This window comes from Scophthalmus maximus, chromosome 15 (assembly GCF_022379125.1).
Source record: "Scophthalmus maximus strain ysfricsl-2021 chromosome 15, ASM2237912v1, whole genome shotgun sequence".
In the NCBI taxonomy this organism is placed as follows: Eukaryota; Metazoa; Chordata; class Actinopteri; order Pleuronectiformes; family Scophthalmidae; genus Scophthalmus; species Scophthalmus maximus.
In genome coordinates, this window is record NC_061529.1 from 5,576,271 (window position 1) to 5,592,092 (window position 15,822).

The following is a 15,822-nucleotide window of genomic DNA, read 5'->3' on the forward strand; positions in this document are numbered from 1 at the left end:
TGTCCAGACAATTTGTAAGTGGCAATATCAGAAAAAGACGAGACGACTGCCGCAACGGGACAAGAAAACGTCTTTGCATTTTGTGATTTTATGAGTTTAATTTACAAGATTAGTTTCCAAGACACTGAATCTTCCACTTTTTTTGTCTTGCAAATAAGACAGGCTTGAGTGTCAGGCTGAACGGTCTGGCGTTGTTTTAAAAGACAAATGGCCTAAAGAAGATTGTCTGGAACAAGAGAATCCTGCTACAATCTCTCACTTCTGCTCTAATTGTAAAGGAGTAAAAGTCCAACCAGCAGTCCAAGGTCAACGGCTTCCTTCCTGCCTCCATTTTTACTGCACAGAAATAAACCACAATAAATGCACATGACAAACTGAGCTGAGTGGTAACAGGGTGACAGTCTGCCATTCAAATATTTTTATTTCCAGAATGTTGTGACAATACCTCAACCACTGGTGTGATTTCAGCATCTGAATTTATCCATTTTTGTTCTGGTCTTGTCATACAGTGAAGTTCTTTAAAATGTACGGTTAAATTAGATTAACACAAACAACAATACTGTACAGTCCATTCAAATGTGAACATCAAATATGTACTTGTGCAGCTGAAGTAGCTGCCGAATCAGTTAAGTTACAACTAAGACAAGTGACCTTCTACGGAGACATACTCCGAGGAGATTTAAAATTCGATATTGAAAACAAGTAAGAAACACGTTTGAGTCAGTAGTCAGTGATGTTCTAAAATATCTTTTTGGAAATGCATTTCCAAAACTTCATGATACATATATATAAAAAAGTGGAATGTACCAAATCAGGGTATTTTAATCCCCACCGTGTATAGAGGGAGCAGTCTTTTCAGTGTTTACACTCAATCCAGATGTTCAGCATCATCAGTTAACAGATCAGCGAGGTCAGCAACTGTCAGCACCGCAGCCTCCGAGTGCTTCATGGTTGTGCTGGTGTGACTAGAATGAAAAAGAAAAAAAAAAATCATCGGTACTTTGTGGTGCGTTCAACCTTTAAATTTTTTTAATTTCCCTCTCAATTAATGGGGTTGATTACAGTTTCAGTTCACTACACACTGTGAACTCGTACCTTTTCTCTGCCGTCTTCAGCATTGCCTGCATTCTCTCTTCAATTGTGGATTTAATGAGGAATCTGTGAACAAACGTCGGCCTGGTGGACAGAGAAAACAGAAATGACACTGAATGTAGAAAACAGTGGGTGGGTCATTTGACATTAAGTACACTTCTGAAGTGAAACCAGATAACAGCCACAGTGGATGGTCCCCCAAGTAAAGTTTACTATGTATCACTCACAAGGGACAAGGTGGGATTGAATCTCTTCATTTATTTTAAGCTAGAGGGTTATCTCCTAACATGATGGGACTTTAGGGTTTACATACTGTTGTTTTTGTTACACACATTACAGTTTAATCTGGCCTCTGTGCAAACCTGGACCTTTCAGGGTTAATGAAATAATTTTTAAAAAAGTGGAATTGAAGATGTAGACAGGTCCCTTTGTGGCATCTACACTGAAGTAAAGTCGTGGCTTTAGCAGTGGAGGTGGTAAAAGTGTTACTCATTTAACCTCATCAACACAGAGAAAATGGAAATTGTAAGACTCATTAGTTGCAGGTTGCACAAAGTCTAAGCCACCCATTTTGTTGCAACACCAACATTTGCAGGTCTAAACTACCGGAGAAGTTCCCCATGAAAAGTTTGCTGACGCACTTGACTCCCTGCTTCTTACTTGGTTTGGCCGATCCGGTGCACCCGGCCAATGGCCTGGAGCTCGTGAGCGGGGTTGAGGATGGGCTCGACCAGCAACACGTGAGTTGCTTCGATGATGTTCAGCCCGTTGGAGCCCGTGTGGAGGGGGAGGAGAAGAATGTTGATCTTCTCTTCGTATTTGAAGGAGCACAGGTTCTCCTGTAACATTCAAGTCAATAATGGGATTGTTAGAATCACACCTCGAATCAAACCATAGCTGCAGATAAAAAAAAAAATTGCCCCATGAGGTTTACGATTATGCTGATTGAGTGACATTTTGTTGTGCTCAATGTTCAGTGTTTTCCACTTATATTTTTCATCTTAGAAGAACTTATGAAACAAAACTAGGCTCATAGGCTGCCAAAACTCTCTCCATGAAATGTTGGTCTGGGTTTTACAGGTAAATGGTCTGAGAGTAACCTCCAATGTGAATGGCAGATATTAGATTGCATTAGGTATGTCTGTGGGGCAGGGTGTCTCACAAACTGGGAAATAGAGATCAATGGAATATTCTGAAAATATGTCCTTGGGCAAAAGGTAAAATGATATGGTTTTGGAGTTAATCTGGACTTTATATTTCCAGTATTATAGGATAATGGTTTATTTTAGATCATAAGTGGATGCTGAATGTGGTGAAATACATTGAACCGAAGAAGTTATGGGAATAATTTTTTAGTGAAGTGCCGAAATTGTTGCATTCATGGAGGATAAATATCAGACAACTTACTAAAACTTTTATACCGTCCTCACAACCCTGTCGTAAACTTCACCTGGTGTAGTAGCAGTGGATGGTGCATTATGTAGAAATGGTTGCATTTCAAGTTCAAACCTGGAATTTGTGAATCCCATTGATTTGTGAGAACTCCATGCCGTTGTCAAACAAGGCCTTAGCAATGATGTCCAGGACGCAAAGCCACTGCGGTGGGTGCAGGGGAGAAAAGAAAAACTGGGTCAGATCCAAAGTGGATATCATCAAAATAAATCACCATCTCACAGAGCAGGGATAGTTTACAGTTACCGTGGAGAAAACGAGACACTTGGCCCCGGGGTCGGTCAGTTGAATCTTCTTCAGTGTTCTCACCACTGCCTCCACTTTGGTAGAGTGGCTCCCCTGACGAACACAGGAAGAGGGAAGTAAGGCTACAGTATGCTTTAATAACACCTAAATGATTCAGGTGAGCAGCACAATACAATTTAAAACTGAAAACTTGACTATTAAGCCGGATGGAACCAATCTGAATAATTATTAAATCAGGATCCGGCCTTATTAAAAATATCCAGACCAGGGTCTGTAATTCATGAAGATGGTGTAGCTCTAGTGACCTTGACCGGGATGTCTTGGTCGTGTCCGGACGACTGCGTGGTGAACACATAGGAGATCTCTGTGTGGGATGTGTTCTGCCTACAAATGGCACACTTGATGGCACGCCGCCTTGATCCCGTGCTGTATTGCTCCACGATGATAGAAATGCACTCGTTGCAGAAGCAATGGCCACAAGTCAGCACCGCCCACTGGGAAAGAGACAGAAAAGAAATTAGGATTGCAGAGGAGGACACTACAAGGGTGTAGGACTTTTCTTGACTTAGCTAGAGGTAATCTAATAAAGTCAGGGAGCTACGAAATCGTACAAGGGATTTCGAAGGTGCGTGCCTTGCTGACGTGTAAAAGAAGACACACAGTAGTGGTGCTAAATCCAACCAAATTTTTTCAACACATGGCACGTGACAGAACATGCTGTATCATCCAAAGGCCAAATGTTAAACTCATGGATCCTGGAGGAGAAGGAACCAGCGACAGGCCGGATGTAATTTCAGTCCCTGACTGAGGGTGATGAGACAGTTGTACAGACGGTACGGTGTTCCGTTTCTTTCTCCACTGACTGGAAGACTGGTTTCGTCCAGATTATCCCACAGGGATCACAGGCATTTTTAAACATAAAGCTCAGCCAGCCAAACAATCATCTAAATGTCTTTCTTACACCAAAAACGATTCTCACCTCCTGTCCCAGGGGCCGTGCACAGATGGGACACGGCTCTGGATTCAACCCTCCAGTAGACTTGTCCTGGGACTGGAATAAAAAAATGCAATTGTGTTATTTGGTGTGAGATCAATACACAGTTTAAGTCTCTGAATGAGCCACAGGAGAATGTATGTACTGTTTGTTACCTTCTCCAGATTTGTGAGGTACAGAAACTGGCCAAGCTTCTTCTGAAGCTGAGACTTGGCCACTGCCTGGTCGTTCAAAAGCTTGACTCGGTTCTGCTCCACCTGGAATCAAAACGGCCAAGGACAGGAGTCAGGAACGCAATAAAAATAGTTGAGGCTGAATATGACATCCTTGGAAACCTTCAGCAAATGCTCTGTGGCATGCTCTCAACAGATTTTGAATTAAATCGTATGCTGTACATGCGCATTTAGAAGTTTTAAATAAAGCAAATTTCATGTGTTAACAGTGTCAGATGTACCAAATCGTTGCAAGTCTGTCTTTTTGGTCACACAACCTAAAAGGTTATTAGCTGTTCAGCTTTGTGATTAAAAGACATTAGCCTGGAAAACACATTAAAAGAAACTGTGCAAAATATTCGAGATACATTTTTGAGTGGAAATTAAGTAAACACATGTTAAAGAACCTTTTCTTTGTTTTTCTTTGTTTTTCCCCTTTTCTGACTTGAAGGTTTAAAGATAGAGGGTGTTGTATATGGTTCAGATTGTTAAGCCTCTTGATAAATAAATTAAAGGGACTTGTCTTTTCAAAAAGCTTTAAAATAAAACAGACTGGCATAAGCAAATTGTTATAATAACGGAGTGTCATTGTTTTTCTTTAATTCACCTCATGTGGCTCGATGATGTGAAGCAGTTTGGGCTTCGGCTCGTCGGGGAGGCGCACGCGCAACCTTTCTGTGGCCATACCCAACTCATCAATGGCAGACACGTGATTCCGCAGCACCATCCAGTACTCGTGCAGCACCTGAGGAGAGACGAGGCAACTGTCACTCCAGATTTGGTTCACTAATATTTGCACTACTGTAGGGGATACAGAATTCACAGATTCAGATACAGATTCAGAGCATATTTGTTTAAGCACATATGATGTTAAGGAACACTTACTCCCACACAGGAGAATTTAACAAGCAGATTCGAAATGTGAGCTGATAAATGAAGGTGAAGAATCTGGTATTTCACTGAATGTATCTATCAAAGTCTCTAGAAGTTGAATTAGCAGATAAGAATATTACTAGTTTTAGTTAGAAGTAGTAGACGATATCTTGAGTTACTTGCACTTTCACTTTTTAAACATGTTTGCGCTTTGCTTGTAAATAAGGGGTTTGTTGGCGCGCGTCCGAACCTTGTACTCCTTCTTCCAGTTCTCAAACAGCTCCATGAAAGTGTTACCCTCCTCCACCAATTCCGGATCCATGCGTTTAGCTTTGGCAAAGGACAAGATGGCCTTCAGAGTGCGCTCAGTCTCACTGGCTGCCCAGAGACCTCGGCTGGTGGTGGGGAGACGGTCGTCCACCAGCCCCTCTTCATCCTCGATCATTTCCTCAAAGATGGCCGTCTGACCTTTCACCCTGTAAGGGGAATTTTTCTGATTGTCATCCACTATATTTTTTTTGAATTTATTTTGATAATTAAAGCTGACAAGTGTATAAATATTGTTTTCTACATACGTGTGAGAAAACAGCTTGGACTCATAATCGACGAAAAGTTCATCTGCTTTGCAAAAGACACAGCTGAGATAGGACAAGAGAGGAGTATTAGTTATGTATAATCATGTTGCGAACGGTTATAAATCATTCAAAAGCTGAGGTTAAATTTGACAACCTCTACCTTAACAACTTTAACAAAAATGCCAATGTCTTACTTATTAAGTGGGAGCCTAATAGGCCTGAGGTGACAAATGGTGACTTCGTCAATCACCGTCTTTGATGCTGGGCCTTCAAGATTCTTCACCGCATCTTGCACCGTCTTTTTGGATTTCATCAGATCTTCCATTTGCTTGGTGAGCAGGAACTGCAAACCACAGGCGTCACGGAACCTGCGGGACACACACTCGCTTTTTAGTACGAGTTTTGTATGAGGATAATGATAAACCATCATCTTATTCGTGAAAATGAATTCTGTACTTGTCGGCCATGGAGAGCTTGCTGGCCTGCTGTTTGTAGCTGGATGTCAGCTCATTCTTGATGCGAGACACTAGATCGTCGTCGGTGGAGCAGTCGATTGCTCTCTGGATAACTTCCAGCCACCATGGAGAGTTCGGCTTCACCTTGATAAGGACATTTTTATGATTTTCATTTAATCTATTTGATATTCTTGATTATTCACCAAAAATACAATTCATAATTTGATCTTGATGAGTTTGATATAAGAAGAAAAAAAAATTTGGGTCCGTTTTAATAAGAATATGATTCCAAAATTGAGATCAATCTGTATCATTGTGTGTTATTTAGTAGATTTTCTCTTATTTCATGTAACACAACCTGCATGAGACTGAGGATTTAAAATAACTTTCTCACTTTGCGTTTCAGCTCTTTGATGTTCTGTAACACCGGCTGCAGAGCCTGGTGGGCATCCGCTACCTCAGAGTCATATTTGGTCATGTAGTGCTGTCGCAGCTGCTCCGCCTAAAGAAAGGAAGAGGATGAGAGCGACAGAAGTTGCACAGTTGCCACGGGAATATTCTTAAAAACAAGCTCTACAAAAACAACCAACATTCGTGTGCAAGAGCTGCGGATGTAGCAAAAGTTTAATTTCCAGTTGATGAGAAATATCTATTCATTTACCTCCTCACTTAGTCGGTCATCTCTCAGCGTAGGAGGTATCCCAGGGTGCTTTGCACTCAGCAGTTCCATCAAATTGTGGGTAGCATGAAGTCTCTGAAATACCACAACACAAAACAATGTAATTAGATTTCTTTATACTTGAAATTACAGAATAGCTATGTTCACATACATTATATCCATCCGAAATCAATATACTTTTTTTTTTAAAAGCAGTTCTTTTAATTTGATTAAATGCAAATATTTTTTTATATTTGAGTGGATGTTTTGTCATGAAAATTCATTAGAAGGACGAGGCCACACACCTGTAAGGAATCTGTCTTCAGTCTGCCTTTGTGCTCCTCTGATGAGCGAAGCACTTCTCTATACATCTCGACTGCCTCTACAAACTTATCTGAGGACGGGAAAAGGAAACGGCCGACATTAGTGGCACTCAACATGTCCGTTGCATGTAGAGTTAATGAGACGTGCCGTACAAAACACCCCAGTACACTCTGCCACATTATGCATATCGTCTAACTGACACTTCAACAAAACATCTTGGTGCTAAAAGTATTGGGAGACATAAAGATGAGATCATGGCTTGTGTTATGCTGGAACTGATTCCCATGGGAAACTGGGAGCAGAGGGGGACCAGCACAGAATTGGGGTTTTTATACCTCTGATGATGTGAATTCCAGCCAGGCCATTGAGCGCACACACCAATTGTCTGTGAGCTTCTTCACACTCCACTCGACATTTCTTCTGTAGGGACTTCAGGAGCTCCTCCATCGTCATGGTGCTGGAGAGGGGGGGCAGACAAACCCACTTCACAAACCCCTCAAATGCAAATTACAGAGTGGGTCAGCTTTAAATAAACACGGCTGCTCAATGTATAGCTGACAAAAAGAGATGCTGCCGTCTTTAAAGGTTACTGATGTAGTGAAAATCTATTTAGTTTGGCAAATTGTTAATTAACTGGTGCAGCTGCCTTCAGAAGGAGACCTCTCTTCTCCAATGAGTGCCATGAAAACATAATACCAAGTGTCAACTACCTTTTCTGAAGTGGCAGGAACTCCCCCCTCACAGCCTGTGGATGGCAGCAGGCCTGGCGCAGCCTCAGCAGCGGGTACAGGATGGTGTTGACGGTGCGGCGGTCTAGGCTGCCAAGTTTCAGGCTCCAGTCAGAGATCTTCCTGAGTTTGACCAAAGCGTCCTGGGAGCAGACCTCGTGCTGACGGTGGTAGAAGTGACCCTCGACAGGGGAGAAGTGCAGCCAGTGGACCTCCTGTGTCTGGGGGGGAATCTGGATCTGGAAAACGGAAGAAGAAAATGAGCACAAACCCCGAAATACACTCAGGGATTTGAGAAATGAAGACAATCATAGCAAAATAATAATTATTATATTATTATTATTATTACATACCTGATCAATGACGTCCTTTTTAGCTGATCGCCATAATATTTGAGTGATTACATTGTACAGAGGTTCTGTGTTTCCGTGTCGATAAGGGCGATAAAGGAGCTGGACCCACCAGTATTTAACCCAGTATGGGTCAACTCCCAAGAAAAGTACAAGGCCATACAGATCTGAACACAGAGAAAGAAAAGAAAAACAGTTCAAGGGGGAACAAAGGCCGGGTGACCTTTTTGCATTTATCTGGACTGTCAGCTATCTGGGAAAAGGCTAAAGAAATTACCTTTATAAACCTCCAGAGAGAGCCAGAGAGTGTTATTACAGAGTTCTCTACTCAAGGTTTGCATTGTTACTAGGGCTAATTCTTTTCCGACATTACGATTTCATTGGTCCTACCTTCTAAGCCTCTCTGGACAGGAGTGCCACTGACACACCAGCGGTTGACAGATGCAAGACGTAGAGCCATTTCTGCAGCCTGACAGGAAAACAACAAGGAGCATAAATGCAGTTTTTAATCGATGAACTGAAATAAAATACTATATATATATATATACACACACACACAACGTTTGATCAACTTTTCATCCTCTAGTATATCTGTATCGTTAGATAAACTGTACCTATCCTCTCCACCTTACCTTCGCAGTTGCACATTCAACCATCTGAGCTTCGTCCAGACAGATGCGCCACCACTCCACCGCTACCAGAGGACTGGGAACAGCCATGTAGCGCTTCTGGTTGCGGAAGCGGCGTCCGTCCTCGCTGTTGCTGTGGGGAATGTCGACATAGTTGAGCTCCGACCGCAGCACGTCATAGGTGGTGATGACCACATCCTGCTCGGCGAGCATGCGCGGCTGGATGAATCCGTGTTTCTTCACGCCCTGATAAACCTGAGATCAAAGAGGTCATATTGATTTAGCCAAATGGTTTTGACAGTATCTGCTCTTTGGACGTGCAAGGAAATGCAAGTTAAAAAAGCGAGGATTCCGAGATAAGAGGAGAGACGAATGAACATGAATTAATACAAAAATAAAAGTCAAGTGACCCATGCTAAACCAGCAAGAGGACAAATAATCACATATGGAACAAAACATTTTAAGATTTGGGACTAATGTGTCCATTCTGAATTGCTGTGTGGTGCAGTGTAGATAACAAACAACTACCAACAGACTGGTATATCCATTTTTTCTCACCAGCACGCGGAGTGAGGTAGAGCTGATGTGTCGGTTGATCTCCTCCACCCACTGGTGGCAGATGGAGCTCGGGGAGATGATGAGGGTGGCGCCAGTGGAGACGGGTTTCATGGCGACCAGGCAGTGAGGGCAATAGAAAGGGGTAGTTTCGAGGCTCTCCTCTTTGTAGTTTACACAGTCCGCATGCTGCCACAGCTGGCAGTTCATACACTGGACACGGGCCTTGTAGTCGATAATGCCCAGCTCACCACAGATGCACTCAAAGCGATAGTGTGGGGTGTTGAAAGGGACCACACACGCTCTGGTGGGGGTTTCCTTCTCCTCCTGTGAGTCGAGCGGAGGAGCTTCTCCCTGGAAATCTGACTCGCTTTTATCCTGAGACATCTGTGAGGAGTTTGTGGACGAATCCAGCACGTCATCCACCTGATCTACTGTGTCATTCAGATCCCACTGCTCCTTTGTTTCTCTTTCCTTTGGTACAGGACAGTAAGATGTAGGGGGGCTCAGATCTCTTTCATCTTCTGTAAGAGTGTTTTTAAGAGCTGCTTCTGCCTTCTCTTTCGCTCTTCTCTGAAACATTTTCCTGGGCGTGCCCTCCGTGCTTTTTGAGGTCTTAAAAGAAGAAGACAAAAGACAAAAGTTTGATGTTACAAGAAAAAAGCAACCTTTGCAGCATAAAAGATTAACATTAGAAGCCGTTTTTTCTTACAAACTTGGATGCTCCTGCAGATGTCTTCTTTGTTTCCTTGTATTTTTTCCCCAGCTTAAATGACCCTGCCAAGCCGCGACCTTTAACCCGGTCAACCAGGCCTTCATCTATCAGCTTTGCCAGCGTCTTCTTGATGTGGTATCGGTTCTTTAAGAGGTCATAACCGTACGTGGCACGGATGTAAGTGAACACAGCGTTGACTGAGGCTCCCTTGCCAGATCTCATTTCCTTTATTGCAGTGAGCAGCATGACGCGAACGGCTGCAGAGAAATACACTGCATGTTTTAGAAAATTTGAACCAACCTGCAAAAGGCAATGACAGCTGTGATGTCTGAGAGGATCAAAAGCGACATACTTGGGTGAGATATTTTCATTTTTGGCTGAAATTCGGACTTGCAGCGGATGACTTTCTTTCTTTCTAATGGCGGAGGAGGAACAAAGTAGTTCACCGATTTTCCCTAAAAAAACAAGAGATATATAATCATTAGTAACACTATTAGGGTGATGGTAGAGTGAGACAAAAAGAAGGGAAGAAAAAAGGTGAAACTAGATATTTAACAATGGATTTTTAATCCGAGCTGCCTACTGATCCTCACCGCCGGCAGGGTCAGGGCCTCCTGCTCCAGGTCCAGCCGGGTGTGAAACAGGATGAGAGCCAGAACTTCCACTGTCTTTCCGAGTCCCATCTCATCAGCCAGGATCCCACCTGGCCACTCGATGCCGGCCAGTGGAAATTCTCGAATTATGCTGCAGGAAAAGACAAAACAGGTGATATGTTGAAAACCTGACATACCTTTAAGCATCGCTGGAAATATCTGAAACCTGATACTTACAACGTCACAGAAGTGATATGCTTCATCGAGATGCGATGACATAAGTTTATTCATCCAAATTCCAAAAACACTTTTTTTTTCTCCACTCAATTAATATTACTGGTGTATCACCATGTGGATAGTTTGGGTTTTTCAGATATCAGGCTTCCGCTACCCTGAAACACTGATGTTGAGTATAATTTCAGTATTTTCTTTAAATGAAAGGCAATAAAGCATTTATTGAAATGTATTTCCACTGATGTAGTAGCCCACACAAAAACCTTATGACAGTGAAGTCTCCGGATTATGCCAGGAACCTTGTCTCTGGAAAGACACATCTGTGCGCAGTGTCATTTTTCTATGTTTTCAAGCTAAATTACATTAGCTTATACTGTAAAGGGGTGGCAGCAACAGTTTCAGAGTTAAACTTCTCAAATCTAAGTAATATGCCTCTGTGTGTGCCCAGTCCTGAGCACTTTCACATGAAGGGATCTGAGTTCTTACCAGCCAGTAAAGGGGTTGTAGAACAACTTCTTGCCACACAAAGTGACCCACTCCCGCCAGAGGAAATGCAGCGATTGTTCTGCAACGAAATTGTAAATTTGCTCTGCTCTTGTGAAATAATCTCCGCTGTTACAGACTTCAACAGTCTGAAAATGCATCGTGCAGTGAAGAAAGTTGTTGGTTAGAAGATAAAAACAAAACAAAAAAAACATGATTTGTAGTAAATAGACTGGAGACTTCTAAGCTTTCGTAAAAATACTCATGACGTGATATTTGAAGGCTTTCATTCTTTATAGTCTGATTGACTAAGAAGATGATATAATATTTACCCATGAAAGTTCCCATTAAAGAAATAATGTGCAGCAGAGAAATCAGGGCAGTGAGAAGCAAATCTACCACAGCAAATGCGACTGCTCAGTACCTTTATGTGAGCTCTTCCTGTATTTTTCCCTCCTCAGCATCCAGTTGACCGCCTGGCTCTGATAGGGTCTGAGCACAGGAACAAGAGCCTTGTGCTGGACATCATAGGTCACTTCCTGGCCCTCGCTCTGGTGCAGATGCCTGACATAATCGTAAAGCTCCTCGACATTTTGCCTCTCCAGGTCGGTGTCACACTCCTCCACCTCATTTTCAACAACTTCTACAAGAAAAATACAGCAGCAATTCTTTCTTTTTTTCTTCTTCCCCCAGACAGACTGTGGGTGTATTATTATGATTTATATTATTATAGGGTTAAACTTAAGCTCCACAATGCTTTACATTGGTGATCACACTTGCACCTGACAGTAGGATTGGACACTTACCAGGGATAATGAAATCATAGAAATACTCCATTAGCTTCTGCATTAATTGATTTGCTTTCTTCGGCCGAGCATTTCCCTCACTGAGGCACTCGGGCTTCCCGAGACCAGTTTCTAGCAAGTAAATCCCCACCTGCCAAATGCAGACAAACGACAAATGAAGTAAGAAGCGTCATTGTTTTTAACATTGTGAACCAGAGAAATTGAGGGTTTTAGTATCCCAACCAAAGACTATGACAGTGGATTTAATTCATTTGGGAAAAGATCTAAGTCATCGGCTGAAAAATAAAAGTTGTTTTTGGTTCTAGTAAAACCCTGCAGAGTGTTGGAGAACCCTGCTAGTTGAGGGGTTTAAGGTGATGTCCATTTATCACAGGAGCCATGGTTCGAGTCCAGATGTGGACCGCACTTGCATGTCGGTCCCCTTCTCTCATTTCCCTCATTTGATTTCACATCTCTATTCTCAAGTCTCCAATAAAGGATTATTTTTGCCCTTAAAATCTCTTGACAAAAAAAAAAATCATGAAACATAAATGAAAACTCAATAATGACTTTGAAGACATCAAAAGTGATGGTACAATTCAAATGATTTAGAAGATAGAAATGTCTTACACAGCGATACATAGCTGTGTGAAGAAGTAAGAGGCATGTGTTAAGAGTATTTATGCATTCATACCTTGATTGACTCCTCTTCTGCCTGGTGGCAGAGCTGCATCACACTCCTCTTCTGTAGCCAGTCGAGATCCTCCAGCAGGATCTGACTGAGGCTGCACTCTGCCGTGCATGTGTCCTCATCAGGCTTCCACTGCGGCCCCGAGCGCTCATCACAGCTGCTGTAACTGAGGCAGAGCTGGTCCCCCATCCTGTGGAGCATGAACCCTTTCTGCTCACAGTCGCACGGGAGCCAAGCTGGCCGGACGCTGAACTCCCCAATGAGCGCCTTCCAGATGTGGCCCAGCTTTGAAGCCGGCACAACAGTCAGTGCCAGAGAGGCTGAGGCAGCGGCTGAGGCAGCGGCTGAGGCAGCGGCGGCGGCGGCGGCGGCCTCTGACGACGTACTGGGGAGCTCCTCTGCGAAGCGGACAGAGCGGGTGCAGGAAGCATCCGTTGCGTCCACGGTGGCTGAGTCAAAGAAGCCGCTGGGAGTGGGGTCACACGGAAGCGAGGAACAGTTTGGTGTCTGGTCATCGTCATCCTCCGGGAGCACCTCGCTCTTGCAATCATCCAGCATGTTCCAATTCAACCTCTTCTTGGCCTCTTCGCCGACCCTCACTGGAGGGGCCCTCTTTCTTCGGCTACTCATGGTTGAATTCTACAAGGAGAGTAAATGGATGTTCATTACAAAATAATTCCACCTTCCACTGTTTTTATAAAGACTTTCAGTGGCGTATGACGGAGCAACGTATAGTAGACAGTGATTAGAGCTTTAAGAATTTTGAAACATAATACCTGTAAAGAATGTTCTACTCAAAGTGCAGTGATATGTACGGAAGAAATTTATTTGAGTTCTGAGTTTATTCTGTCAGAATTTTGACTTGTGAGAATAAAGTCAGCATTCCGAGACTAAAGTCAGAACTCAAAATAAATTTTTCGTGTGTGGCCCTAATCCCCTCCGTATATGGACTGGCTATCTCATTGATTGTTACAAGAAATAATTCTGTCAATGTCTAACATATCTAGACCCGACATAAAAGCACTTGTGATGCAAGTCTTTAGCTATTCATTTGGGATGGGAAGCACTTCACAGTATGTTTTTGATTCATATATGACGTGGACTGAAGAGGTAATATAATTTAATAATTCAGAGGGAAATAAAGAATAGTTAGGAAGTGTTGTGTCCCCTCAGGGTATGTGTCTTGGAGGTTCAGGTTTGTGAACACTGCATAATCAAGTTTAGTTTTCAATTTTCCAGACACTGAAGTAAAACAGCTGTTAATAATCTCATTTAGAGCTGCAACAGTTAATCGATTAGTAATCGGCCACTACATTAATTGCCAACTATTTTGATAATCGATTAATCGGTTCAAGGGGAAAAAAAGTCGAAATTCTTTAGCTTCTTTAATGTGAATATTTTCTGGTTTCTTTGTTCCTCTGTGACAGTTCAACTGAACATGTTTTGGTGTGTGGACGAAACAAAACGTCATCTTGGTGGTTTGGGGAAACACGATCGACAGCTTTCACCATTTTATGGACCAAACAAACTAATCGATTAATCGAGAAAATAATCAACAGATTAATCGATGATGAAAATGATGGGAAATTGCAGCCGTGATCTCATTCAACTGGTGGTTTGTTATTCTCTGCACCAAAGTAAGTGTTAAGCATTGTGTTGTTAGTACAAAATTGCACACAGCTCGCAGCTAAATGAAGATACAAGTGTGTTGACTTGGATTTTTGGCTTCGTTATTTTCGTAATCGACGTTTTTTTTTCCTTTCAGTTTGCGTCACGGGAGACGAGCAGCTGCGCCGCGCTGTGTAAACCTGTAAACAGCTGTTCACACAAGGAAAACACCGCTGTGTTTTCTTTTTTTTCTTCTTCTTCTTCTTCTTCCTCTTCTTCTTCTTCTTCTTCTTCTTCTTCTTCTTCTTCTTCTATTGTTTTATTGTTTTATGGCGGTTGGCAAAAAACGAAATGGCGCATTACCGCCACCTACTGGTGACGAGTGTGGATCAGAATCACTAAAAACAAAACAAAACAAAACAAAAACCTACAATATTAAGAGATCCTCCCTAACACCTTAATTTCCCCGAGGTACTGTATTAAATGACTATAACATTCGTTCTACGAATCTTGCTGTAGAACGTCCACAATATTCAGTTTCATCCGGAGCTTTCTGAGGTTCTGACTGAGTCGTGTTCTCTCAGTCCCATATTTTCGACAGTGTACTATGATGTGTTCAATTGTTTCCTCTTGTCACAGTTTCCCCGAGTTGTGTTTTCCCTATTTTGAATAGTGTACCTTTAAGTCCGCTATGCCCAAATCTGAGTCTTGTTGTGATTGTCTCCTCTTCTCTACTTCTTCTTGTACTTCTCATCTCTCCACCGCTCGGTGTCGGTGTCGCCGCGCATTTTTAACGTCCGACTGGGAACAACGACAAAGGAAAAAACTCATTCCGTCTTCCCAACGTCCCGCACACTGACCTGTCTTTCTACCGCTGCACCGCGAGTCGCCTCATGTCACAGTCGCTCCAGACATTTCAGACGAAATTCACCAAAACACACTGGGCGGCTCGAGCGTCGGTGTCCGCCATTTTTAAACACAGGAAGTGACGTCACAGCAGAAGGTATTCGTTCGAACAATAAAAGCATTCTGAATGATTAAAAAATACATTAAAAATCCCTTTTTTTTTTACTGTATTTTATTTCTATCATTTTCTTTTTAGTTTCTTTTCCCCCCTCGCCCTTTTGCTTTCATTTCCATTGGCAATGTTTTAATACTTGGAATGTGATGAAACTTATTTTCAACCATCATTTTTAACTGATCAAAAGTCTCTTAATATTAATTATTTCATATTTTATTAATTTTCCTTTTTTTGCAAGGAATTCAATTCAATTCAATTTCATTAGTATAGAGCCAAATCACAACATACACTCAGGGCACTTTACATAGTGAGGTCAATATTACAGGGGAAACCCAACAAATCCCACAATGAGCAAGCACTTGCCGACTGTGGAGAGAAAAAACTCTCTAGAGACATTTTAAATCACTCCCCTAAAAACATACATCTTTCAATTACAATAACATAAAACAGAATAAAGTTTTTGTAAAAAATGTAAAAATTTAAAGTAAACCCAATCTCCAGCTAAGATCAACTTGCTCGCTATGTTTCTCATAATGAGTAACTATGACT

At 42.3% G+C, this 15,822-nt stretch overlaps 1 protein-coding gene across 3 annotated transcripts; it reads right to left on the bottom strand.

The window, feature by feature from the left end:
• Positions 1-150: 150 nt before the first annotated feature.
• shprh (SNF2 histone linker PHD RING helicase) lies at positions 151-15,242 on the bottom strand. Of its 3 annotated transcripts, XM_047337571.1 has the most exons (31): positions 14,931-15,093; positions 12,648-13,283; positions 11,975-12,104; positions 11,593-11,811; positions 11,172-11,250; positions 10,452-10,602; positions 10,211-10,313; positions 9,856-10,115; positions 9,147-9,758; positions 8,592-8,843; positions 8,350-8,428; positions 7,963-8,126; positions 7,592-7,848; positions 7,217-7,338; positions 6,863-6,951; positions 6,561-6,653; positions 6,294-6,401; positions 5,901-6,043; positions 5,639-5,812; positions 5,445-5,507; positions 5,120-5,345; positions 4,604-4,741; positions 3,940-4,041; positions 3,770-3,841; positions 3,096-3,284; positions 2,791-2,883; positions 2,602-2,688; positions 1,753-1,931; positions 1,096-1,176; positions 833-965; positions 151-336 (listed from the first exon to the last, which is right to left on the bottom strand). In XM_047337571.1, exons 2-30 carry the CDS (start codon positions 13,272-13,274, stop codon positions 869-871), a joined length of 4,989 nt encoding a protein of 1,662 aa, XP_047193527.1. In that variant the 5' UTR covers positions 13,275-13,283; positions 14,931-15,093; the 3' UTR covers positions 151-336; positions 833-868. The 3 variants fall into 3 exon arrangements, with proteins under 3 accessions (XP_047193527.1, XP_035465744.2, XP_035465746.2); XM_035609851.2 differs by lacking the exons at positions 151-336; positions 14,931-15,093 and adding an exon at positions 15,113-15,242 and having other exon boundaries at positions 381-965; XM_035609853.2 differs by lacking the exon at positions 151-336 and having other exon boundaries at positions 381-965.
• Between the last annotated feature and the right edge of the window lie 580 nt (positions 15,243-15,822).

Bases quoted from the DNA above. Each gene is read 5' to 3' on its own strand.
- shprh (XM_047337571.1), bottom strand. From the start codon at position 13,274: ATGAGTAGCCGAAGAAAGAGGGCCCCTCCAGTGAGGGTCGGCGAAGAG. The intron at 10,116-10,210 runs GTATGTCGCTTT...ATTTCTCTGCAG, and splicing joins AATGAAAATATCTCACCCAA to CCGTTCGCGTCATGCTGCTC. The intron at 4,042-4,603 runs GTGAATTAAAGA...TTTTGATTCCAG, and splicing joins ACATCATCGAGCCACATGAG to GTGGAGCAGAACCGAGTCAA.